General features: G+C 38.3%; 1 protein-coding gene across 1 annotated transcript in view; it reads left to right on the top strand.

Moving 5' to 3' along the window:
* Nucleotides 1-26,595, top strand: part of frmd5a (FERM domain containing 5a) — a 56,392-nt gene that overhangs the window by 22,083 nt on the left and 7,714 nt on the right. Inside the window, exons 2-13 of the mRNA XM_008412326.3 lie at nucleotides 14,493-14,597; nucleotides 15,947-15,989; nucleotides 16,461-16,539; nucleotides 18,620-18,717; nucleotides 19,278-19,401; nucleotides 19,983-20,070; nucleotides 20,623-20,711; nucleotides 21,688-21,751; nucleotides 21,854-21,945; nucleotides 22,979-23,053; nucleotides 23,423-23,491; nucleotides 23,618-23,724. Of these exons, the coding sequence (XP_008410548.1) occupies nucleotides 14,493-14,597; nucleotides 15,947-15,989; nucleotides 16,461-16,539; nucleotides 18,620-18,717; nucleotides 19,278-19,401; nucleotides 19,983-20,070; nucleotides 20,623-20,711; nucleotides 21,688-21,751; nucleotides 21,854-21,945; nucleotides 22,979-23,053; nucleotides 23,423-23,491; nucleotides 23,618-23,724 (1,033 nt within the window). The remainder of the gene's footprint in view (nucleotides 1-14,492; nucleotides 14,598-15,946; nucleotides 15,990-16,460; nucleotides 16,540-18,619; nucleotides 18,718-19,277; nucleotides 19,402-19,982; nucleotides 20,071-20,622; nucleotides 20,712-21,687; nucleotides 21,752-21,853; nucleotides 21,946-22,978; nucleotides 23,054-23,422; nucleotides 23,492-23,617; nucleotides 23,725-26,595) is intronic.

Below are 26,595 nucleotides of genomic sequence, written 5' to 3'. Positions count from 1 at the left end.
TACTATGGTATGGTTTTCTACCTTACTGTATCTGAGTTAAACCTTTCTAGGCTGGCAGCAGTTTGATGTAATCACTGATGCTGACTACACAATTCAAACATTTATTATCTTTGTTCAACTCAGAAATTTCATCTTATTATAATTTTTTTTCCAAAAGTTACAACACTTTTTCTCAAAATTGCTTCTTGTGTTGTCTATTGCTTCATGTGTGCTTCTTAAATCAGCCCAGTAAAAGCCCCAGCCATTGTCTGGCTCCATCTGTTCAACTATTTTAAGACAATTGTAGAAGAAAAAGCATCTGATTAAACATAATTAGGCCTGCTTATATTAGATTTTTAAAGTTTTGAAAGACTGAAGTGTTCAAAACCCTGAAAATGTAGATGATGATACACATAATCACTGTTTATATTATGACCTTACTGTGCACAGGTCAATAATAAAAAAATACTCCTGCTCTACTTCCTTCTACCTGTCCAATTCCACACAGCTGGGAGAAGCACATGACTGCAGGCTACATGGACATTTAACCACAACTTTCCAATGATTTCATCCAGGCACGTTCCTAAATATATGCATGATACCATACAAATTTGTTTACTGCATTGAATTTCCCTGCTGGGGCTATTGGGAGTTCCATCTTACTTATTTTTCCATTTGACGTCTGGCATAGTCTGATCAATACATTATGTAAGCTGTGTGGGTGAGAGCTAAGGACAAATTTAAGACTGCTACCTAGAAAACTCTGTGCTATCTTTACATTGTGCATGTTTTGCGAGAAGTTGCCCACCTTCATTTAAGCAGAGCCCTGCCATGAGTAAGAGAGCCTTGTATAAAGTGGCGCTCATGGATACCACTGTTGCTATGAAACTGTCAAAACGTGTTTGAAGCACAGACCTGCTCTGATAGAAGTTGAAATATTCTCAATCCCTAATGCTCTTGCTGATAAATGCCAAAATTAGGTTCAACCCTATGCTATTAGTTTCCTTATTCAAAGTCGATTGAATAAGGAGCTGTAAAAGCACACGTTCTGCTCAGCTGTATCTTTTACTATCAGCTTATGAGAAACATTTTTACTTCTCAGGGAGACCAATGTTGAAAACAGACGTTGTTTACTACAATAGAAACACTGTTATAGTCAAGTGAAAAATGTCACAGTTGTAGTTGTTTCTGTCACAGCTTACCGCATATTTTGCCTGGAGGATCCTTCCTGTATCTGTTGACCATCAGACAAACAACATCATCAGTTGTTTTTTTTTAGTTTTTTTGGAGAGCAAGTTACAGTACATTAAACTGGGAATGAAAAGAAGCCATGACTTCTCAAAACGCTCTTTGAAATTGCTATTTCTGTTCTTTCTTTTTAGGATTTTATCCTAAGAGACTTATTTTAAATTAGCTGTTGGATCATATTGCTCTTAAAATACCACTTTTTAATTAGACATGCAGACCAATTATTCTAGGTTCTTCTCCTTCTCCCTGTGGACGTCCCGAGGTACTGAACTGCAGACACTGAGGCTCTTAAACTTCCCAATGTAGCTTGTAGCTAGGCAAAGGGAAACCATGTGAAAATGTCTCCAAGTATGTTTCTCTAAACAATGTGTCACTACTTATAATCTAATCTAATCTAAAATTCTTCAAGAAGACTTTTGAGAAGATATCTTCAGCACTATGTATAAAGTACGCTGTTACAAATGGTCATGCTTGTTACAACCATAAAAAAAACCAAATATCTAAATACAGATGCTCAGCTCCGTTTGGTTTCAAACATTTCACTGTTCTTTTACCCCAAGCTGTCATATATCCTTCCTAAAACATACACTCTTGTAATGTGAAAAAGTCAGTTCTACCCATTGCGTAGTAAATCCCCTTAAAATACACTAATAAAAGAAATCAGCTGCATTGTAAAGGATTATGTTAATGGAGGATATCTCAGTAGACCAGTAAAAGTGACACTGCAGTAAATCTCTGAAATAAGCTGTCACACCGAATACCCAACCGGCAAATCAGCAGCACTTTTCAGCTCATCCTGCTCACCGTTTGGTCGGCAAGTCATGCATTCTGGGCTACAGACAGCAGCAGCAGCAGCAGAGATATAAATCCTCCATGCCTGTCATGCAAAATAATACAGGAAAATAACACAAGTTTGAAGGAAGCAGTTCTGTTCACTCTTTTTTATTTCCTGAGTTGGTAAAAGTAAGAATTGTTTCCAGACCACTGTGTTGTTCTGTAGGAGAAGCAGCTTTGGGATGTACTGTCAATGTAATGAAAAGGGCAAAATCAGGATAATAAAGAAAATGTTTATGAAGCACATAAATTCTACAACATATGATGCACATGCTGTTCTTTTGTACACAAAACATAATAAATTTATTCACTTTCTGAAAATATAAAGCATCCATTAAAGCAGGTTTCTTTAGGTTTTGTTGTCTGCAGAGATCAGAAGAGTTATAATGGCCTCTTGAGTGCTCGGTTGTATGGAACACCGCAGGGCTTAGAGTTATTGAAATTGTCTCTTTGTTTTAAGGTAGGTCAACCAAGCATGTGAGACCAATAAGAAAATGTCTCATTATAGTGGTGCCTGATATTACTTGACTTTAATTAGAGCATAGGATATTCAAAGGTGCTCTCTCCTCATACAATCTTGTATAACTGGAATATTGAAAATGTTGGTCTCTCTTTTACCAAATGGGGTTTAGGTCAGATGACGCTCATGTTAAGTTGTCAGGTTCTGAGATGTAAAAGAAACGTGATGAGTAACAGATCATTTCTTTTTGAAAATTACACTTTTAATGTGACATGTGTCCTCTATAACTCCATTTAAAAACAAACAAAGGCAAAAAAAAAAAAGAAAAGACAGAAGGGCCTGAATTTCCTACAAGTAGTTGTTGTTTTATGCTTTTCACATCCTTTTTCTTTATTCTTTGAAAATGGGTTAAAGTCTGATATCATCAAAAACAGTTCGAGGACACAAAAGGCACTTCACTAAAACAATAGAATACGCAGTGAAAAATGGTAAGGGTAGGATGATGATTTGATGTCAACATTTTTACATGAATATTTGGACTTTTGTCAATGTGAATTAAATTATAAAAGGTCAAAGTAGTAGTACATTTTGACACCAAAGTATCTGGTAAAAAAATAGATGAATGTTTTGTCATATTTTTATGTATTATATCACAAACCTAGCATTGTAACAGGAGTTGTTACAATTTTTAAAAGCAATCTTAAATGTTTTTTGAAAGCCAGAAAGACATAGGCTTTTTTTTTAAATGTACTTTAAGTTTAATTTTTTAACTTCATAAAATCCTAAGATATTTAAATCAGTTTACAGCATTCCACAAAACATAAAATAATTAAATGTTAAAAACCTTCAGAGTTCAGTGATCTCTGTGTTATGTCTCCCAATGAAGTGAGTCAAGATTCACTATTTCTTTTGTAGAGGTTTGACCCATTCTTGGCTAAATTTACCATGCAAAAAGACCTGGAATATACAAATAAACGTGTTTATGTGGATAATTTATTGAGAACATTGCATCTCCCTTGGGCATCCATTAGAGCTTTGGTACATAAGGGGAATGGTGGGCTTTTCACGCCTGTGTGCACACACAACCCTTTCTCCAGAGCCAGAATGGCTTTTTCCATTTTCATGGCTGGATTCCCCAATAGACACTGATATTTCCTGGGGCTTTGGGAACAATCAAGGAGGGTGAACTAGTTTCAGGGGGCACTTTGCTCAGCATAAGGTGTTTAAAACAACTCTGGGCTCTAAGTATGCTCAACTTTTTTTTTTCACTAAATCTGTCATTCATTGAGTTTTCCTTTCACATTAAATTTCATAAAATTTACTAAGAAAGACGTGAACAAAACTTGGAATGACAGAGAGAGATGGAGAGAGTTAATAATCCGTCACAAGATGGCAAACTGTTCCATGAACCCATACACTTCTTGTTAATTATTATAACTATAAAGTAAAACACACCTGATACTTTACCAAAAAAAAGCCCAAGCCTCCATCCGTCACTGAACCGTCTCCTATGCTGTAACCTTTACATGAATTTCAATATCTTCCATATATTTATATTAATAATTACACCAAAGTTTATTTCATCATGTCATCAGTAATAGCCATGAGAAGGCGAAAGGGACATTTCCATTTAATGATGTTCCTCCTCACTTGAGATTGAATCATCTTTCTTGATAGATTATCACAGGGAGTCAAGGAGATATGCCTTTTCAGTGATAATGAAAAAGGAGCAAACATTCAGAGGGGATATAAGAAAACTGACATAAACACTTCTCTGTCTGACAAAAGACCCACTTTTTGTTACATTCTTGGCCACTGTCACTTCTAATATTTGTAACGGTATTAAGGGAGACATGAGGTTTTAATGAGTGGCTTTGTTTGCGTTATTGGATAATCAAAGTAGCAAAAATAGCAACGTGTTTAGTTTAGTTTGACACAGGAGATTAAAACAGAAACGATTCAACTGCTTTCATAAAAAGGTCAGAAGAGGCAAAGAAAAAAACAGCTTTGGGTTTCTGAGAGAAGGTTACATTACTAATACAGCATTTTAAAATTAATTTTTAAATGCAGCTCATGGGGCTAAAACATAATCCTGGTGGATCCTTGTGCACATTTTATAGAAACAAAGAGTTGAGGACACTATCTGGAAGGCTTTGTGTTACTGAGGAATACTTTTCATGAACAAAAACTGCTGAATTGCTTAAAAGTAAAGGGGCAGAGGGATGAAACAGTAAGGAGTGGGTTAGCCTTGAGGAAATTGCACAGATAACACATTGGAAAAGTTGATGAACCATGTAAAGTGGTGTCTTAATGGCGACATGCGATGTTAGTTTTCACCATAGGAATGCGTGTTGCATGTTGGCGAAAAGTTCAAATTTGTCCCCATCTGAACATCTTCTTTTTTGTCATGTCCCCAACACAGTTTGTAGCAAACTCCAAGCCTGACTTCTTATGGCTTTATTTCAACAACATTGTCAAAGACTTATTTGTGGACTATCTGACTAGTAGTGGCTGTCCTGACAGATTTTCCCATATGAGGTGTGGATCTCCGCAGCTCCTCCAGAGTTACCATGCGCCATTTTAATGTTTCTCTGAGTCAAGCCTTCCTGGCACTGCCTCTGGTTTTAGAGCCATGTGTTGATCTGTTTGTAGTTGTGAAAGACCATCTCCATTTGCATTATGAGATGTTGGAAACTTGGTATTATGTTGTAACTTTACTCTGCTTTCCTTGGTCTTCATGATGTTCTCTTACTGAAGTTTCACTTTGGTGACTTATGAAAACCATGTCTAATTTTCCTTCCAACACATCCGCCATATAATAGCCTAATTAAAACATTGACATTTGTGATTGTGATTTGAGAGAACGTGAAAATGGTAAAAGGGTGTGAATGCTTCGCAAGGCACGGTTAGAAATCATGAGGGATTTCTTTTAGCAGAAACTCCTCAGAGTTGAAGATACTTTAAAAAAAATAATGTTTAGCTAAGTGTTCTGATGTTCTTAAATAAAATTTATAAAGGTGAAACAGTAAAAGCTTACAGGCACGGAATCTTCTCTGGGTAACCTATAAAGCAGTGCTTCTGGCTGTGTTGCTGCTTAACAACTTAATTCCTGTATGTGTGAACAAATCGTTGCCAGCATCTCCAGTGTGCATGTCTGCTACGACGATGCGTCACGGCTGTGAGCTAAAACTAGATGGAGTTATGCGGTATGCTCTAAGAATCTGCAGCGCGGTATCAGTGCGTGAGAAAAAAATTTTAGGTCTCAGGGGCTGAAAATTATAAATTATACATGACGCTAAATTACAGACTGAATTAGCCATGCTGAGTCAATTTTACAAAGGCTTTCTCTATACTGGGGGGAGAATAAGGCAGCACATCAGAGCTCAAACTGCGCAGAAAGCCCAGAAAGAAAAAAATAAATATCAAGCATTGTTTTTATGCTAATCCTTGGAATGACACCCATTGTGCTGCTTATTTTGTTGTAGGGATATTTGTCACACTTTTTAGTTAAAGCTGTACAGTTGGCGAACAACTACAACACCACTTGAATATAAAAAATAATTAGCTGACAAAAAGGAATCCAGTAACTGAATAATGTGGTTTTTGGACTTGTTTCAAAATTTTACACGCGACAGTGTAATCTGAGCGGACCTTAGATTACCCACAACGAGCTAAGAGATGTGACAGAAAGGCTATTAGGGTGAGACTGGCAGAGAAATCCATCAGTGGTGGGCTGGATGACTCAGAATTCCTCATTGAGAAACATTTATTTCTGCCTGCTTGCAGGAAGAATCAGTTAGGCACAGATGTCACAAACACCTCTGCAATAAATCTGCATCTATACAGACATTTTTCATTGGCCATGGTACATCAGTTTGGAATCTAGAAACCTTGTAAAGCTGCTAAAAATATTTCCCAGGGACTGGTTCTGAGTAATTGTCAATACTGTTATTGATGCTTTTTGATTTTGACATTGTATGATATTGACTAGTATTTTTTTTTTTGCAGAATTTGCAGGAATCCACGTTTATCTACAAGAATCCCTTATACAATAAAAGTCACCTGGACTTTTTATATTCAAGACATCCTTAAACTTTCTCTCATGAGTCCGTGTGATGTAAAACAAATCACGAAGCACAGCAGGTTTGTTATTCCTGATCAGGTGCTCATGTGGCCATTGTTGGAGTTTTTGGTGTTGGACAGAGGTCAGCAAGGAGCCTGACCGGTCTGCGGTCATACAGACCCATGCCCAACAAATTGTGATGCACTGTTTATTCTGAAACTTTCTTTCAGAATCAAAAATCATTTCTTGAGCAAACCTGACCTACAACAACTCATTTCCCATATCTGACCACTTGCAGCAGCCTTCACTCCCTACGTGCGTCAATCACTCTTGGCATCTCACGACACTGTTGCAGCTTTTACCACTGCTCTCTCCTTGTACCATTTTAATATATGCTAACCACTTCAAATGTGAAACACCCACAAGGGGCACAGTTCTGAAGATGCTCTGACCTAATTTTCTCAACTTCACATTTTGGTTCTTGTCAAACTAAGTCAAAGCCTGATGCCCAGTTGGCTCACAGATAGGAGGAAACCAGGTTTACGTGCTTCTTAATAGACTGCACTCACTAACAGGTGTCATGATGAAGAAATAAAGATGATTCATCACACCTGTCAGTATCCATAATGATATCCTTCATTAGTGTAATTTTATCCTTGTCAAACGCTGTTGTGTCCAGCATACTTTTGTGGATCTTCTCAGCGGTTCTGACATCTTAATGGACAAGCTTAACGCCAAACACTTGAGGAGCAGGAATTTAACAAACATGGAACAACATTAAATGACACCAATGAGAGCTAAACCAGGTGAGCCAAGCAAGACATTATGAATTACATCAGCATGTATGAACAGCAGGAGAAAAACTGTATTATATTCACAATCACATTAGTAACCATGTATGTACATTTTATTTCTTGAATTTCAAAAAGAGAGCAGAAACATTAAAAGATAATTAAAATACATAATTAAAAGGACCAAATGTTACATGAATAGTAACATACAGATACTTAAAAAGATCTTAAAATTTAAATATTTACATCTTCCATTGCTTTTTACTAAATTCAGACTGTGATAAAACTGCAAAAAAGTTTGGAAAAAATGATATCTTAAGTTTTGCATTTGGTCTTTGGGACTCTGGATTTTGGTTTCTAAACCTAAGGATTTGAGTTGTAGTAACTGGCTTTGACAAGTTAGTAATATAAGAAAAAAACTTGACCATTTAGAGACCTGAAAGCTAAAGTCAGGATTTTTAAAATCCATTTCAAAAACAGAAATACATAAGTAATGTGACTTAAAATGACTCGTGAGAAATAATATATAAGGATTGTAGATAATTGTAGATAATTGCAAATAAAGTGCAAAGAAACCTTCAAAGAAATTGTTGGTGCCTACAATGTGAAAGCCTATTTAAAAAAAGCATTTGGCAGTGGTTTATACAACTTTTACACAACCCTGTGTAAAAGTTGTAGATTCAGTAACTGTAAATTTAATAAACATATTGACATAATTGGGTTTCTGATTTAGAAAGAAATCACTGTTGACAGTGAACTTTCTTGACATTCTAAAGGTCTTTTTACCATTCTTTAGCTTTTTATAACACATTGTTCAGTGTACCAAGTATATTAAACTGTACTTAAGTAAGGATATTTGTGTTTGGTCAATTATTTATTTGTCGTAAGAGCGCTTCATCTCAGTAAAATGTCAGTAAAACGCAATTGTGGTTTGAGCAGCTGGGAAGAATATGTGGATTATTACCAAATGCCAATGCCGACCTTTGATGGAAACAGTATGATGTCTCAATCATACTGTGTGGATCTGAATCTCCCTCACTGAAAAACAAGGTTTATCAATTACTGGAGGCAATCTGATGCTGCAACAAACAGAAAACCCATATCCTCACCGCCTAGGAGCAACTTTTATTCTCCAAGATGACAGCACTGGCCCCCCACAGACTTCCTCCAGAGTTTAGGAGTGGACAGGGTGGAGTGGCTTCTCTGAAGTCCTGACCTCCATGCCATTGAGGACTTGTGAGATCAACTTGAGTGTGCTGTTTGTGCCAGAGTGACCCAAGAGCCACACAGACTGACTTGTGACAGTTGTTGGTTGAGGGAAGGGGATGCTATTCCTCAGCAGTGTGTGACCAAGTTACCAATGAGCATAAGGAAGAGGGAAAATGAATTCATGAGCTCCTTGTTTGTTAAATTAATAAACTATTAAACTTCAAATATTTCTGGACAGGAGTCGATATTAGAATAAGCTGTTTGGTATCGACAGAAAGGAGCAACCCACAAATTCAGTTTTATTCGAAACAAAGAAATAACAAACAGGCTGTCCAATGATATAAGATTTACTTTGAAGTATTGCTACATTTTTTTTCAGATATATAACATGATCCACCAAATCATATGAGTTATGCAGATTATGGCCCTGTCCTTACCTCTAAAATAAATGTTCATAACTTCAGTGCTAGCTTTAAATCCCAGTGCTTGTTTGTCTTGGATTTTTTTATTTTCTTTTAAAAAGGTAAATGTCCTGTACTTATCTAACATTCCCAAAGCATTTCACACTACGTACTGTTAAATTATTTGTCGAGTAACTTTGAAAGTAATTATGCAAATCTTCTCTCTTTCCAGGTCATTATTGTAGATGATAATTTGTTCTTAATAACTCTCCTGGTCAAATAAAGTTTAAATTAAAAACAGACTCATCACTGTTTTAGTTTCATGATGTTTTTACTTGTTGGATCTAACTGTGTTTGTATAGAGTTTCTGTAAAGAAAAAAAAAAATTTTTTCTGCCCTTCCATTCTTGCTTGTCTATCTACCGGTCAGTGTTATCTATATTGCATTATGCTGCATAAGTTCTGGAGGTTTCTCACGATCGGGCGATTTTGGCTTTGCTGCAAGGTTTAATGATTTAAGATACTCAGAGTGAAACATTTGGATTAGTCTTAAGATGTTCTGTCACTATCTATTAAATATTTAATGTGTCCCTCTCCTGCCCAGGGCTGCACATTATGAGCTAATAACTCTCTTTAACAACTGCTGTTGAGTTAATATGACAGCAAAATTCAACCATGTGCTGATCAGTTGCTTCCACACCTCAAGGGGTAAATCCTTTTGTTTAATTTTAGCAATGTGAGAGTTGTGTTTTTTTTATTTCTGCATTTTCTCAATAATTGTGTCTGTATTAGTTTACATTGAATACCAGCAGCTTTATTTTGCACAGGTGTTTCAAAAGTGATGCTCAAGCTCTTAAAATCCTCTCCCTTAACCTTTAAGAAATCTCTTGAAGAGTTTTTGCAGACAAGCTCTACAGAGAGAATAGATTTAGCGCCACTATTGAGGACAGAGTGACGGAACACCAAGCTGAGAGAATAAATTGAAGAAACAATTTTTGTGCCAAATGAGTCACTAAACTAGATTGTCTGGAATGAAAAAACGTGTCCAGAACATTTCAGAGTGAATAGCCCCAGTTCTGATATTGTTGTTGATTCCTTTTAGCAGCTATTTTTATACAGCAGCTTCTGCAAAATCAGACGTCCAAATAGGAAGAGCCATCTATTGTAAATATGCTGCTGGTGGGGGAGCTCAACAAGATGTCAAACACAGATAGTCTGTTTTATACCTCAGGAACATTTCTATTGGTCTTAATGCAAATTGCAATCCTAAAAAAATTGAATTAAGTATCGATAAAAACATATGCATAATTTTGACAACACTACTGGAAATAAAAACATTAATTCATACATCTTCATTTGACAGTATGATCATACATAAACACCTCTGGGTATCAAAAGTGACCAACGCTTTATTCCTAAATCAATCCATCCATCCATCCATCCATCCATCCATCCATCCATCCATCCATCCATCCATCCATCCATCCATCCATCCATCCATCCATCCATCCATCCATCCATCCATCCATCCATCCATCCATCCATCCATCCATCCATCCATCCATCCATCCATCCATTCATTCATTACACGGTTGCCTCACTGCAAGAGACATCTATTGTTCCAGCCCTGACCTGCCCTGCTTCTGGGTTCTCTGGTTTCCTCCCGCAGACAAAAAAGTATTCCAAGTTAGGTTAATTGACGGTTCTAAAATGCCCTTTTCCTGGGCTGTTCCCCATCTCTTTGCCCCCTGACTCTTGGAGATAACACCAACCTGCCAATTAACTATCTTGGAATGAACCACCATTTTCAAGTAGTGGCAGATTTACCCAGTTTTATTGTTATTCTACCTGGCAGTTTGAACCAATATTTTAGACTTAAATATGTAAAAGCATTTGATTGGCATTGTAGTTTAAGTGGGCTTCATGTTAACTGCAGGTGGTTGCGTGTTCAGTTTTTGTTTGACCTGGAGCTGAAGTGCTGTTGAGATTTAAACCTTAGCTGCTCAATCAGGATCCTGAATCACTCTGACATATTAAACAAGGCAATCACTCAATCTGCTGGGACAACAGAAAGGAATCTGCTCATGAAACCAAAGAAATCCCCTCAGGACCTAAAATACCTTTAGCCTTGTACACACACACACAGACCCAGTCAAAAGCATCATGTTTCTGCTCCTCTCACTATAAAGTGATACGATCTTTTATTAATGGTCTGGGCTGCTGTGTCGACATGGAGACCATTTTAATGATTAATCTCAAAGGAAAGTGCCCATTGTGAGCTTTGAAATGTTCCAGAACCGCTGTGCTTTTTTCCCACGTAGATAGATGTCAGAATGAGTTTTTGAGTTTGAGAGCTCAACTCAGCTACCTTATTCATTCATTAGAGATATATAAATATATAAACTGAGGTATAGACAATTTGGTTATGTCTGGATATAACCAATCAAGGAAGAATTTTCTATTGCCTCCTTGCATGTCCAGCCAAGGGCAAGTGGGTGACCTGTGGTGTTATGCATGGTGTCAGCACTGCTGAAGAGTGACTGAAGCACTGCACAGCATGGTGCCATAACACTACTCACTAATGTTTCCAACATTCAAGGTAAAATGCTCAGTTTATAAACAGAACAAACTCTTTGAAAGCTGGATCCGTACATGAGCAACCACAAAAAATCTACAAAAGATATTACGAGACACACTGTAAAAACAATACTTAGAGAAAGCAAGATGATCTGAGTGTAAATCTAAACAAACAGAAAAAAAAGGTAAAGTATTAACATACGATTATTATGTACGATTTTCTGATTTTTATGTACATCAAACACTTTCGGTCAAGAGTTAAAAAAAAGTTTTACTCCTCAAGTGATAAGATTTTTAAGGTGAAAATCACTTATTAACAAACAGCAGATCAGCATGTGTCAAACCTGACTAACTTGTTCTTTTTAAAACACTGTATGTTGGTCTAAAACCAAAATACTGTTTTCTTAAAGCTGCTGAGGCTCCTGGTGCTATGTGACTACCATCCAGACGAGGAAGTGTTCATTAGAATTAATTAGAAATATCAGGACATCCGTTCTCTACCACAATCACTTTAACATGGTAATTAGAGAGAATGCTGGAGAGCAATGCAGCTGGTCTGTCGAGGATCCACCGGGAGCCAGAAAAGAGGAGGGGCAGAAGCTGATAGGAGCGATGCCGAAAACTAAACAAAGCTTGATCTTTCTTTGTAACAAAAGAGCAGATGCCTTTCCTGACTATGTATGTCCTCTGCTGCAGAACGTTCTGAAAATGTGTCGATTTCTTTCTTTGTAGGAATTACTTGCCTAGGAATCTGTATTTTTAAACCAATTAAACGCCAAATAAACAATTTAAAAGAAAGAATATATTGGCATAAAAAAATACCAGACAGATGTCATTAGAGGTCCCTGTCTAATTTTTCTGCCCTGCACCATAATTATCATCAACTTTCAGCAGATGGTTCTTTTTAAAAAAAAAATGCATCCAGTGTAACACTGAAAACTGTGGCTTGCGAAAAATGCAAAGCTATTTGCTCTCCTTGTAGTCTACAAAAATATAGATAAATATGTGTTGACCTTCACTTAAACGCGAGCATGACATGTAATTTAAATGTAAGCAAACTGTGTCAGGGTAAAAGCGCAGCTTGTTGCTCAGTAGAGATATTTTAAGAACTGGCCTGATTTGGTATTTCATTTCAGAAACAGAAGGACATGTAAACTCATGTTTGTACACATTTAGCGCCTTGAATTTGTGAATTTGCCCTTCTGTTTTTGTGAAAAGGTTTTTGTTCATTTCTTTGTTGTAGACATAACACTGATTCCTCCCTTTAGTTTTGGAGCCTTTTCTACCTGAGGAGTTTACATAACAGTTGCAAATTACTCAACAAAGAACTTAAATGCACCCTGTGTCCAAAGAGAAACCTTAAAAATCCTTCAGAAAGTCTGAACAAGACTAATTTAGAATATATATATATATAAATAATGCAGCCTCGCTCCTTTGAAGCAGAACATGCTGATATAGAAATCATTTTGCAAAACAAGCATCATGCTCTGTAACAAACATGTCTAGGTGCAAATTTAAGACAGGCACATCTTATTTCTAGGCTGCTGACCATTTTGTTTTTGTAGTTTAGAGATCATAGTCCTGTAAAAGTAATTGAGATTTAGGCGCTTAACACCTTGAGTTGTTAGTTTCATGTAATGGAATAAAAATAATTCATATCTTTGCTTCCGAGAAGAAAGCTACTCCTCTCAGTTATTTAGGTCTGGTCAGTTAGCAGGCATGTCAGCTCTGTTAGGGATATTACATTGGACTAATAGTCTTAAAGTGACAGCAGCGAGCACCCATGAAGCTCCTCGATCGCTCCACAAAAAGGTCAGCTACCTCCGGCCGCTGCACTCCAGTCAGCATTTGGTCATATATAGTCAGGCTGATTAAACAATATGCCTGGTATTGACAGGCCTTTGTCCTAATGAAGTGCCTGTTATCTGCAACATGAGTTACAGCAGGGAGGAAAGCGCTGCCTGGGGCATTTCAGTCAGCCATCAGTTTCATCTAACACAGAGTGAGAGTAGGAGCAGATAGATAGATAGATAGATAGATAGATAGATAGATAGATAGATAGATAGATAGATAGATAGATAGATAGATAGATAGATAGATAGATAGATAGATAGATAGATAGATAGATAGATAGATGATTGATTGATTTTTAGGAATCTAAACTGTAATAGAATCCTTATACAACATCATATTCCACTAAATGTAATATTGTACAAAGAAACTAATGTTCTTTAAAAGAAATTCAAAAGATTTAGTTAAAAATAAGATTAAAAAAAAGGTTGCGATTAGCTTAGTTTCCATCCACCTCAGTGCAGTGATGACCTTGCTGTGGCTGACACTCCTGAAGCAAACTGACACTTGTCAAACAGGTTCATTGTTTTCTACTAAATAATTATTTACGAGGTGTTTGCTGCGTTGCAAACGGTTTATCTTACACTTTCTGCAAACACATTTGAACTGCACCAAGATTCCTGCGACAGACTGGCGACCTGTCCAGGGTGAACCCCGCTTCTCCCCCGGTACACTCTAGCTTGAGATAGGCACCAGCAAACCTCCTGACCCCACTAAGGGACAAGGGTGTAAGAAAATGGATGGATGGATGTACAGTTCAAGATTCTCGAGTGTTCCTCCTCTGGCTGTTTTGCCCCTTTGAAGATTCAGAATGCAACATAGTAGCAAAACGTCCTGGTGGGGCACTTTTAATCCGTCCTCTGTCTTCTCGCTTCTCTTTGAGCTGTGTGACAGGATTTATTTCAGACACAGATGGTTCTGGCTGTGGATTATTACCACAGATATCTGGAAAAAAAGACGAGCTATACAGTTTTGTATATTAAATCTCTCCCCAGCCTTATCTTCTTTTTTTTTAATCTTCCAGAACATTCATACACAGATGTTGGCCTAAGTGTAGTTTTTTCCTGTCCTCTTTTACAGCGGGATGCAAAAGGACAGTATCTGTTTGACCTCCTCTGCCACCATCTAAACCTACTGGAGAAAGACTACTTTGGCATCAGATATGTGGATCCAGACAAGCAGCGGGTGAGCATCTGTGTTTGACTGAACTCTGGCTTTGGATGTTTGATCTTTGGAGGCATTTTCTAAGATTCATTTTATTCTTAATAAGATACAGTACTTTTTACTACAGAAGGTCATCCACAGGATGGCTTTTCATTGCTGTCATTTGCGATAAATCTTCAACAACGTGCCTTAAAAGAAGATACTGAGATACTAAACCGAGTTTGTCTTTGAGTTAAAAATGTAAAAGGACAAGCAGAGATGCTCAAATGTGTTTCTTTTTGTTCAGTCGAGTTAATAATGCAGATAGATGCAATTTATTCACATAAATGGTTATGTTTAGACTAAAATGCTTGTGTGCTTCTACTTGGAAGCATAGATGTTTTGCTTTATGGATGAAACCATTTAGAAATTCTGACATCAGGTGACCCACGATAATGCTACATCTCCAACCCGTCTGCTCAGAACTATTATATTAGCTGCTGTGAGTAGGTGGATTTTGTTGATGAGAATGCATCACCGGAAAAATATGTTACAGAATCAGGGTTCCATTTACAGGACGTGGGTCTGACAAGGTTGCAAAGAGAATGTGTTTGTCTCCATGGAAGAGTTGACCTCCCAGAGAAATCTTTCTTCCACTGATATGTAACAGTATTGCATCTTCACGTCTTCTAAAGGGGCTGCACAGTGGGGCAGTTGGTAGAGCTGTTGCCTTGCAGCACGAAGGCTCTGGGTTCAATTCCCGGCCCCGGTCTTTCTGCATGGAGTTTGCATGTTCTCCCTGTGCATGCGTGGGTTTTCTCCGGGTACTCCGGTTTCCTCCCACAGTCCAAAAACATGACCGTCAGGTTAATTGGCCTTTCCAAATTGCCCCTAGGTGTGAGTGTGTGTGTGTGTGTGTGCATGGTTGTGTGTCCTGTGTGTCTCTGTGTTGCCCTGCGACAGACTGGCGACCTGTCCAGGGTGTACCCCGCCTCTCGCCCGGAACGTTAGCTGGAGATAGGCACCAGCAACCCTCGCGACTCCACTAAGGGATAAGGGTGAAAGAAAATGGATGGATGGATGGATGGATGGATGGATGGATGGATGGACGTCTTCTAAAGATCTTCTTGGAAAAAAAACAACAACTTACACGTCGTCTATATTCCAAACAGCTTTATGCCGCTGCACTTCACAGTCAGCTCTGTCACGTCGTCAAGTGTTGTCTGGATGGGTTTCTCCAGAAAACTGTCAGTAGTAACAACCGAGCATTCAGGCAGCTATTGGAAGTGTCTGCTTAATGACGCAATGTGAGAATTTTTCTACTGCTGAGGTAATTTTTGCTCAGACATTTTGCCATTTTTCTTTGTCTCTCTTTTTCATTCCCGATGCAGCACTGGTTGGAGTTCACCAAATCAATTTCAAAGCAAATGAAATGTAAGTACCTTCTGTGTAAGTTTACTTCGCTTCTTTTTAAGTACATAAACCAACACAGATCCTTCCTAAATTTGAGGCAACAAAGATTTTCGCTTCAGTGCACATCAAGTGCAACAAAGTTTGTTTTACTAAAGAACAGCAGACGGAGAAAATAGATATTTTAAAACACTAGAAGTTAGTTGGAGGATTTCCACATTATTGGTTAAACCCCTTAACCCGCACCTTCGGAAAATACAATGTAAAAACAGCACGCTGACATTCCGCTGCATGCTAAGGGGTTAAGGATGCCACCGTCATGTGTTCAGATATGGGCTTTTATCTTTAGACATGTTCAAAATTCACATCTTATGAACAGATTTGACTAAGATTTTAAAAAATTATCTTCTTTTCTGCCTACAAGAGCTAAATCTTCCCGCTCACTTCCACTTGCAGTGCTGCCTAATCTAAAGCTTTCCTCTTTGTCTCCTGCAGCTCAGCCTCCGTTCACCATGTGTCTGAGAGTAAAGTTCTACCCTCCTGATCCTGCTGCTCTCAAGGAGGAAATCACTCGGTATGACATGTGGGGGCATTCAGCTAGAAGGAGTTAATAAATGTTTCCTTCCCTAATTTTCCTTCTACAGAGGTAATTTGCATCTGTTTCAGTTGATGATGAGCAAAGACCTTTTTACAGAAAGACTATTTTTACGTTTAATTTCAGAGCAGATGTTTGTATGAAGCCTTTGGACTGCCCGAACGTGGTTCTTTTTAAAACGTTACTTGTAAACGTTTCATAATTAACATGACTGAGCACTGGGTTTGAAAACATTATGCTAAATATTACAGTTTTTAGGAGGAGCTGGGAGAAACATAAAAGCCTTTCCTAGTAGCTCTCCAGGATAATGGAAAGCACATTAAAAGGCAACATGAGGCAAGATTTTTTCTGTGTAAATGAACACATTTCCCCAACTTGGTAATTTTTTTCTAAATACAGTTATGTCACAGTTCTTAATACCCACATTAGGTTACAGAAATTAAAAAAAAGAGGCCGATTTCCTCCAGATGATGCAGAGCACAGTCAGCTGGCGAATGTGTGTCTAGTGTCCACATGTTTTCATTACCCGACTGAAGAGAGAGGAGTCCACTCGGTTCAAGGCGCAATGAGATTCAGTGTGTACCGCATGTAGAGTATATATAATGAATAGAGTGGATAGAGGAGATAAGGGGCAAGGAGGGGTGATTGAAAGTGTGAAGCAAAAAGAAGAGTGGGAGGGAAGGAGGACAGCATGATACATGATTATGACAGTGGAGAGGTCACTGCGCAGAGGGTGGGAGAGCAAAAAATCATCATGATTTGGTCCGACTGTTCTGTGCTGCATAGCAAAACACAAAAATAAGCAGCTTTACCAGGATTTTTTTTTTTCTCCCAGAGATTTAATCCAATGAAGGAAGTTGTAAAAGTTTTCCGATGTTTTGGAGTTATTATTTGGTAATCAGTCTGCTTCACAAACAGACTAAAACACTTTGAACTTCTCCAAAGTTTGTCATTTTACACTGACAAATTTCTATTTATTTTACACGGTAAATTAACTCAATGTTGTCATTAGTTAAAAAGGAAATGATAAAAGATTTGTAACATTTTAAACACTTTTTAATGTGACAGTGTGGTATATATTTTGGCTATCAAGTCAAAATTTCGCTTGGGGTCGCGGTCTGACTAAGAAGGTCAACATCCGACACCATCAAAGTGCTTGGTGGCTCCTGTCATAACTGATGAGGATATCCACCAGTTGAACTCCACTTTAAACTCCTCTCTGACCTGCTGCTGTGTTTCTTGATTTTCATATTTGTCTGCGAATGCTCTCTGACAAATCTTCACAGTGCAGCTGGATTTTCTTGGAGATTAAATTGTACATTTTAGGTGACTTCTGAAGGCATTTGGTAAGATTTTTATCCAGGGCTATCAAAGTAAAGGGGATTAAAAATAGCACACCCCAAAATAAAGTAATCATTTCATCAGTAATATGACAAAATGGGAAAATGCTCATAGGCTATAGGGCAAGGCACAGAAACAGTAGCATATGTAAACAAATGGAAGCAGAGTAAATGTGTCCTGTCATGTGATGTAACATTCATTTTGTATTCAACAAAAGGATCCATTTTTAAATAAACAGCATCAGCTTTTGTGGAGGAAAACAGAGTGAAGAAATTAGGTCTGCCTGACTGTTTTATTGCCTAAAAGCAGATGTTCAGTAATTCCACTGCAGTGTCCTTGCCTCTAAAATACAAAGAATAATGATAGCAGGAAATAATAGTCAACACCATTTCTCATTATCATAATCTCTGCTACAAATGTTGCCTCATTAAGGTTCATGCTTGAGGAGCTGAGCGGTTGGATCAGTTTGAAACTAGTTTTGGAGGCTACAAAAACAAGCATGAGGAGCAGCTCTCTCCTGCAGGGTGTTTCTGCTCTTATTTTATTTTTTATTTTTTTAAAGAGCTGAAAATCTAATTATTAAAACCACATTTAGGGAAGGTGATCTTGATAAAGTGATTTGAAATGAATCGAGTTTGTTGTACTGCTACTCCTGCTCTAGTTTTGAATTTTTTTCTGCGTTAAATGCTTCTTTGACACATATGTTTGTCCTTTGTAGATATTTGGTCTTCCTGCAGCTAAAGAGAGACCTCTACCACGGCCGCCTCCTGTGCAAAACCTCAGACGCTGCCATGCTGGCTGCCTACATCCTTCAAGGTAAGTAAAAGAGACAGAAATGAGTGCTGCTCACTGATTTCTATATCCTGCAGATTAGCTTACTTATATAGCTAGAAGGCTAATTTCATGTGGCTTTTCTAGTTATGTAAAAAAAAAAAACCTCATTAAAGTACCTGCATGTGTTTTTATGTAAGATGCGTAATCATCGTTTCACACCTATTTTTCAGTTTATTTATAGTGGCTTGCTCTCTAGTATTTGTATAAATTATAATTGTTCTCAGTTGGTGCAATATTTTGTCTGGGATCTCGTCAGACGTGCACAGCTACAGAGACAAAAATCCAAGAGATGATGCTGAAGTCTGGCGCAGCGAGCTTCACAGAAAGCACCGCGTTCATTGGGAGGGCAGGCTCCTGTTTGGTGGAAGATGTGCTGATAAATTAAAGATAGCCTGCCTAGTCAGCTTCTCCTTGTAGAGAGAAATCAGCATCACGGTCAGCTTAGAGCGTGCAATGTGGCATGAAGGACCTCAGCTAATCCCGGGTCAGGATTGGGGGAATGAGCTAACTTCCTTTTATCTTTTTTCTGATGCCGCCTCTAGCCGAGATTGGTGATTACGACCCTGGGAAGCATCCTGAAGGTTACAGCTCCAAATTCCAGTTCTTTCCCAAGCACTCGGAGAAACTGGAGCGCCGGATTGCAGAAATACACAAAACTGAGCTGATGTAAGAGATGATGTAGATAAACGTCTAATTCAGATTTTGCTTTTTTAAAAAATCACTAAACATCTCCTTACGTTTTTGCCTATATTATGAAGCATTAGTTGGTAAATATCAGTTGTCTTAACATATGGGAAAGATAAATATAATCTACTCATTTTTATTCTTTTTGCATAGGTGAAATTATAAATGGTTATTGTTGGAAATAAGCTTTGGTATCAGCACAAAACCTAAATTACAAAGTGGAACTTGTAAAGATAAAACATATTTTTTGTTAATTAGATTTTTTTTTACATCTCATTCATACACAATTACATGTATTACTGAATTAATTCACAAATCTATATATTTCTTACATTTTTTTTTTGAGAAATTAGGTTAAATGTAGGCTACCGCGTAGATAAGTATTAAAATATTTAATGACAGACACAAAAGGGTTTTTTCTTATTGTATCAATCAAGTCAGATGTTTAGTGATGAATGCTGCATAGCATAACACGCTGCTGCCCACTTGTGGCAAAGCCTTTCCTCTGCAGCTGTTTTTGAGGCTCATTATGAACTGACATCTGGGCTGTTGCTTTTCCTCAGCGGACAGACTCCTGAAACATCAGAGCTAAATTTCCTGCTGAAAGCCCAGATGCTGGAGACATATGGTGTTGATCCGCATCCATGTAAGGTGAGAGGCAGTTTTTTAACTACCGTGGTACTAATTACTAGACATTTCTAAAGCATTCCAGTCCGAGCTGTCATGTTAAACTATTGCCACAGAAAGGGCAGAAGTTGCTCGAACACACATTTTTGCCAGAATGGCCTATATGTTAGGCCTCGTCTATATAAGATGCTACAAAATGAAAAGAAAAATGTCTTTGCAGTTATATAATCTCACTCCTAATTTCTGAGAAAAATTCAATTTTAAACATGAGTACATTTGTTTAGTATGAAAAAATATAATACTAAGGAATGGTTGATCACAATGTCTAATCATTTCCTAATACTAATGTAGTCTCAACAACCACTAAATGCTATCTAATTGCCACCGGTTGTTTGGGAATCGTACTGGAGAAAAACTTTTTCCATCCTACCATCACTGTTGTAACAAAACTTAATTTTATTTTATGGCCTTTTACCTACCTTTGTTTGTGTGTCAAAAATCGGTCCATATCTCTATGTCTTCTGTTTTGTTTTTTTGTTGCATCTAAATCTGATTGTATATCTTAAAATATTTTAGGATGTGTCGGGGAACCCCGCTTTTCTCGCCTTCACGCCATTTGGCTTTGTGGTTCTTCAGGGAAACAAGAGAATTCACTTTCTTAAATGGTGAGAGCAAACATGAAGACTCTTAGATAGTTATGATATGGTAACACTCACACATTTGTATAAAGTGCAGATAAGTAAGTAACTTGAGGATAAGTAGCTTGGCCAGGGACCACATCAACATGTGACAGGAGGAAGCTGGAATTTAACATGCAACTTTCTGATTGAAACACCATTAGTCCACCCACTAAAACCATTTATGTGTACTGGAAAATATTTAGGGCTAATACACCAGAAGCAAATTTTATTAATAGAGAGGGAATTTATTTATTTGGACATGTTTATCTATTTTCTATAAAGTGATTTTATCTATTTCCTCTTATGACAAAACTCCAAAGCTTTCTCATCATGGTCTGTGGCATCTTGTGTGGACGTCAAACAGCACAGACTTAAAAAAACAAACAAAAAAAACAAGGCAGGCCTTTACTTTATGTAGTCCGACATACCTGTTGTTTGTTATTTATAACATGATGTGTACTACAGCTGATTGTACAGCCTCTGTCAACAGTCTGTTCATCTTGAGACAGCGGCTTTTACATTAACAGATGGCTAATTACAGAAGCTAGATGTGTTGGGCATCTTAGTAGAGGACAAAAAGTGGCTCATACCAACAGTATTTACCGGAGAAGGACATAATAGGTCATTTAAAAAAACATCTACAACAGAGTAATTTTCTGTTTTCTGTGACTGGCATGATTGTTGCCATCAATATAAAGGCAAATGTAACATGCACTTTTGTGTATTTTTAATAGCTTACTTTGCTTGCCTTCAGTTGTTCTCCAGCTTCCCCCATCCTCTATTCTCTCTTTCTCTTCCTCTGGGGAATATTATCACTAATTTGTTTTGTCAGCTAAACATGGAGCGCCTTGGCTGTTTATGTGATCTCAAAGTGGCTGCATGAATATTTAAAGAGGTTGTGGCTTTCTGTTTCTGCGCCGCTGTACGTGTGCCGGTTGATTGCGCTTGCTCTCCCGGACAGGAACGAGGTGTCCAAGCTCAAATTCGAAGCCAAGACTTTCCACATATATGCAAATCAGAAGGAGGTGAGCAAGTGAATTTATTTAATGGGTCTTGCTTCGGAGGTGCGGCTTTTTGTCACAGCTGGCTAATCTTTTTCTGCAAATCTCCATATCTCTGTTGTGCAGGACAGAAAGATCATTTTAACGTACTTTGCGCCCACGCCGGAGGCATGCAAGCACCTTTGGAAGTGTGGCGTGGAGAATCAGGCGTTTTACAAGTGAGTCTGCAGCTTTCATATTTTATTAGGCTCTTCTTTCGCCCTCTCTCCATCGCCGAACAGTGTCAGACAGGATACCATCACATCACGATGGTGTCCTTAAAACCCCTTCCCTTCAGCTTGTTTATCAGCTGGAGAAGTGAGACGTGAGGTCATGCTGATCTTCAGTTTCTGAGCAGGCTCAGGAATGAGACTCCAAACACTTCAGTGATTTTCCTGACTCATGTCTTAGCCATGAGTTACAGCTCTGGATCTCCATGATCTACAGCTGATAGAAGCTGATTAACAAAAAACAAATAGTTTGGGGTCATGGGTAGAGTGCTAGCACCATGGTTAGAGGATATAGTTCTCAACGTAGTTGTTCTGGGTTCAATTGGGACATTTGCTTCTCTCTCCCCTTTATTTACTGCACAATAAAGGTGAGTAGAGCCTAAAAAACCGAGTCTGTCCTCAGTGGTTAAAAGGAGTGCAGTAATGACAGCTCTTCTACTGAAGCATGTGAAGGGGGGGGTTTAGATTTGACTCTTTGTCTTTGGTTTTCCACTTTTCAAACTTTTAAGCAACACATAGCCCAAAATGCTGTCTTTTTCAGTTATTGGGACTAGAAAGAATGAAAAAGCTCCTGAGATCCGAAGAAAAACTTTGAAAGACCTTTAAAATATTGTCACCTCCAGCCCATTTCACCTAGACCACTGCTTGTTTGAGAGTATAACAAAAACCATGTTGGAAAAAAACAACTTTTCCCACCTTCCTGATCTAATATACTCATCCAACCTGCGCGTGTCACTAAAAAAACCCTGTGTGTATTATCTGTATTGTGCAACGTGAATACATATTAGTTATCCTGTTTTCTGTTCCGAGAACTGTTTTCTTTTCTTTTCTGTTCTTTTCTTTTTTACGCATTTCCTCATAGATTGCTACTGGCAAGCAAATCATGGAGGAAAATATTAGTTCTTTGTTTAATGATTCTTTTTTTCCTGTCCTTTATTTTAAATTCAACTGACTTGTTTTTTTTTTCCTTTCGTTCGGTCAGGCTTGAGAAGTCCAGCCAGGTTCGCACCGTCTCCAGCAGCAACCTGTTCTTCAAGGGCAGCCGTTTCCGCTACAGGTAGACCACCCAGCAAGGCAGCCTGAGTGATAACAGGGAGGAGAGGACATTGAAACTAATAAAACACAGTTGGAGGTGGATATAATTATTTCCGGAGGATGTGACCTGCTGACTTTTTGTGCTGCTTCTTCCCAGAGGATGGTTGCAACACCTCAGAGGAGAGGGGAGGTAGAGGTGGAAATGAAGGGCAACTGATCACACTTTGAAACTGCTAACATATATATATATATATATATATATATATATAGCAGCATGTATCCTATTGTACTGTACTCATTTACTGCATTGATAACTTTTATGTACTCTCACTGTTTATGTTTTAATGTATTTAAAACTTCCCATGTGTACTGTTTCTTTATCTTAAAACAGTGGAAGAGTAGCGAAAGAGGTGATGGAGCAAAGTGCCAGAATCAAACGTGAACCTCCAGAAATACACAGGTAGGATAAAAATAACCTCACATACTTAGTTGTTGTAGATATTTCCTACAGCACTGCCTCCTAATGATTACATTATGCTTAATTCTTTGATATTTAAACCTGTATTATGTTTTTTTTTAATAACAGGGCTGGCCTTGTGCCCAGTAGGAGTTGTCCATCCATCACCCATGGGCCTCGCCTCAGCAGTGTTCCCCGTACACGTCGGAGAGCCGTGCACATATCTATCATGGAGGGTAAGGAAATAGTTACCCGTGTGTTTCTCAATAGCAAGCCAATCATACATTCCTAACATTTGAACATTTTCTATATTGTCAAGTTGCAAGCCGAAATTTAAAAACTTTTTCCGACATGTTTATGAACGAAAATTGTTCATATGTCTTTAATGTCCTTTCCCTTGGAGTCCTAAAATAGAATCCACGTCATTAGACATTGATTATCTCATGATTAGAGTCTAACTGGTGTGTGTGGAGGAAATCTAACTCTGCACACAATCCTTGTCGTGACGGCATCATGCTGTGTTTCTTTAGCAGGATCAGAGCAGCTGGTCAGAGTTGATGTGAGCATGGATGAAGCTAAACACATCATTTCTGGAAGAAATTGTTGAAGCTACAAAAGACCCAGCAGGACAACACAAATGTACAGCGAGAGCTGCGATGGTATCTGTTGAAAATTTCGGGAACCATGTAACGTTTTTCCTTCTATCACACTTACTTGTTTTGTTTTTGATCCGTCGCCTAAAATCCCAACAGAACACCTTGAATTATGAGTTTGTACCGTGACAACTTGCAGAAATAGTTCAAGCCCAACGAATGCTTTTGCAAGGCACAATCCTTTATTTTATGTGTCCGCAAATTCTCTGACTCTGAACTCGAAATGAATTAGAGAGCTTCTGGGCCTGTTTTTAGAGAATTCCTCCTCCGTCTTGAGCTAATCATCTCAAACTCTCTCACGTTCTGCCTGAAACTGGAGCCGTTTGGCTGAGTTCGTGTCAGAACAGGCGACTGCAGGCTTGAGCATCACTCAGTCACTTTGACTCAGATCAGCAGAGCCTTTAAGTTATATGTGTACGCTTGTGTTTCTGTTCTGCCAACACACTGCCATCGGAAGTGACTTGCGGTCTTCTGCTCCAGAACCGATTAGCCTTTGGGTAAAGCAGTGACACACGGTCACGCTCTTAACTTTGTGCGCTGTGTGCAATAATATGGATGGAAGACAGAATTAGGTGTGTTGTGTATATTAAGCAGAGCAGTAAGACTTTCCCACCGTCGCTTGTGTGCTGACTAGATGTCTTAGGGAGGTATAAATACCTCAGCTGAAAATAACCAGGGTCTTCTGCTCCATGTATGTCACTGGCCTGGGTGGGGCCAAGCTTGGGAGGCTAATGCTGCTGATCGTAGCAGTGCTCGCAGAAAGCCACCGTTTCTCCCTCTGTCAGAAGCAATAAAGCCGTTAACCCGAAGCCTGGACTTTGGGCAGGGACCATAAAGACAGAACAGGCTCCTGCATGCTGCAGCCATGGTGAAGTGTCTGATCCGTATCACCACTCGGGTGAACGTTCACCTGCGTATGATCAACCACTGCTACCGGGACGTGAAGGTCCGCGTGCTGAGCCTGGGGCCCCGTATGCTGGGCAAGGCCCTCGGCGTCCTTCCCCTCTACCCTTCCCTGATGGGGCAGCAAGAGCCCAGCAGACTCAGTCCTCGTCTGGGTACTCCGTTGCCCTGTTCTCAGACCAGTGGTTCTGCAGGTAAAGTGGGCTCCAAATGAGGCTTCTTTTTTGTTTGTTTTCTTGTTAGTTTTTTTTGCATATTTATGGTGGTAAAGAGACACACTTCATGCAGTTTCCTGTGCTTCTTGGTTATTTGGTTTCAGCTGTTGTTTCAAAGGAAATCTTTTGTTGACTATTGTTAATGTCAGCAGAGGTTTGGATATTAGATGCAATCCTTTCTGCTGAGAGTTTAAAACAATATTTTTTCTGACCTGTTTTCTCATGAAATGCTTAAATTTAATCCCCCTCATTTTACAGTAACGGTGTAATGTTGCTGCTTTGACCCTTGCGAGAATGTGATACCATCAGCAAAGTACTCTGCCATGGCTCAGATTTACTGTAGAGCGTCTCTCCTTCACTGTACTTTCATCATTTGCAGCAGAGTAGACAATTTACAGTCTGACTTTTTAAACCCTGCTAGTGAATCTTTGTGTGATTTAGGGGACTTGGCTGTAGCCAAGCTCAGCAACAGGGGGGACACAAAAAACTTTCAAAATCAGATTGCCCTAAATGATGTGTTCCAGCAAAAGAACAAGAACTAATTCATCATATTTAAGTACATTTTTAATATCATTCTGGCTTATTCTGGATATTAAAAATATCATGATTAAAAATATTTCTTAAGTTTTATATTTGTGCATTTTGAAATGTGCAACACATTGTCAACAGAGTTGAAGTTTATTCAAATAATATAGTTCCCCCCTTTGATAAAATGGTAATTTGTAACTTGTACTAACAGTTCATATTGGGTAATGAAACTTCATAATGGATTTCTAATAATTGAAGTATTCTTGTGATTCCAGGAATTATTTGAGGCTGTGCATTAAATTGTTTAAGCATTTCAGCAAACTTTAGCATAGATTAATGAGAAAGCTCAAAATTCAAGGCAAGGCAGTGTTGTAACTTGCATCTTACCTTACGGATGCTCTGTTGCTGAAATAAATCTGTTTAGTATTTCTTGGCCAAGGTTGAATTCTTTTGTTATGCTAATTGGAAAGTCCATGAAATACAAACTGTATTCAATGATGTTTTGACTCTAAGAAAAACATTATTGGAAACGGGGTGTGACTGTCTCTGCTCTAGACCTGCAGTGAGCGAAAAGGACATGAAAATCTCAATCTTCAGAAATACATTACAGTTTGTCCAGGAACGACAAACACTTTACTGTTGAAGCCAAACATTAAAAAACACTGAAACCTTTTTTATTTTTACTGTCAGGCATTAAATAAAGCTAAACCTTCCTTCTTGGGTTTGATTAGGTTTACCAGTCAAACCCAAATTCCCATTTACCAAACGACAGAATAAAGAGCAAGATATGTTTTTTATTAGTTTCTTC

Source organism: Poecilia reticulata, chromosome 6 (genome assembly GCF_904066995.2).
Source record: "Poecilia reticulata chromosome 6, P_reticulata-male-v2, whole genome shotgun sequence".
NCBI classification, from domain to species: Eukaryota; Metazoa; Chordata; class Actinopteri; order Cyprinodontiformes; family Poeciliidae; genus Poecilia; species Poecilia reticulata.
The sequence above is the reverse complement of the archived record's forward strand: the minus strand, read 5'-3'. Positions and strand labels throughout refer to the sequence as shown.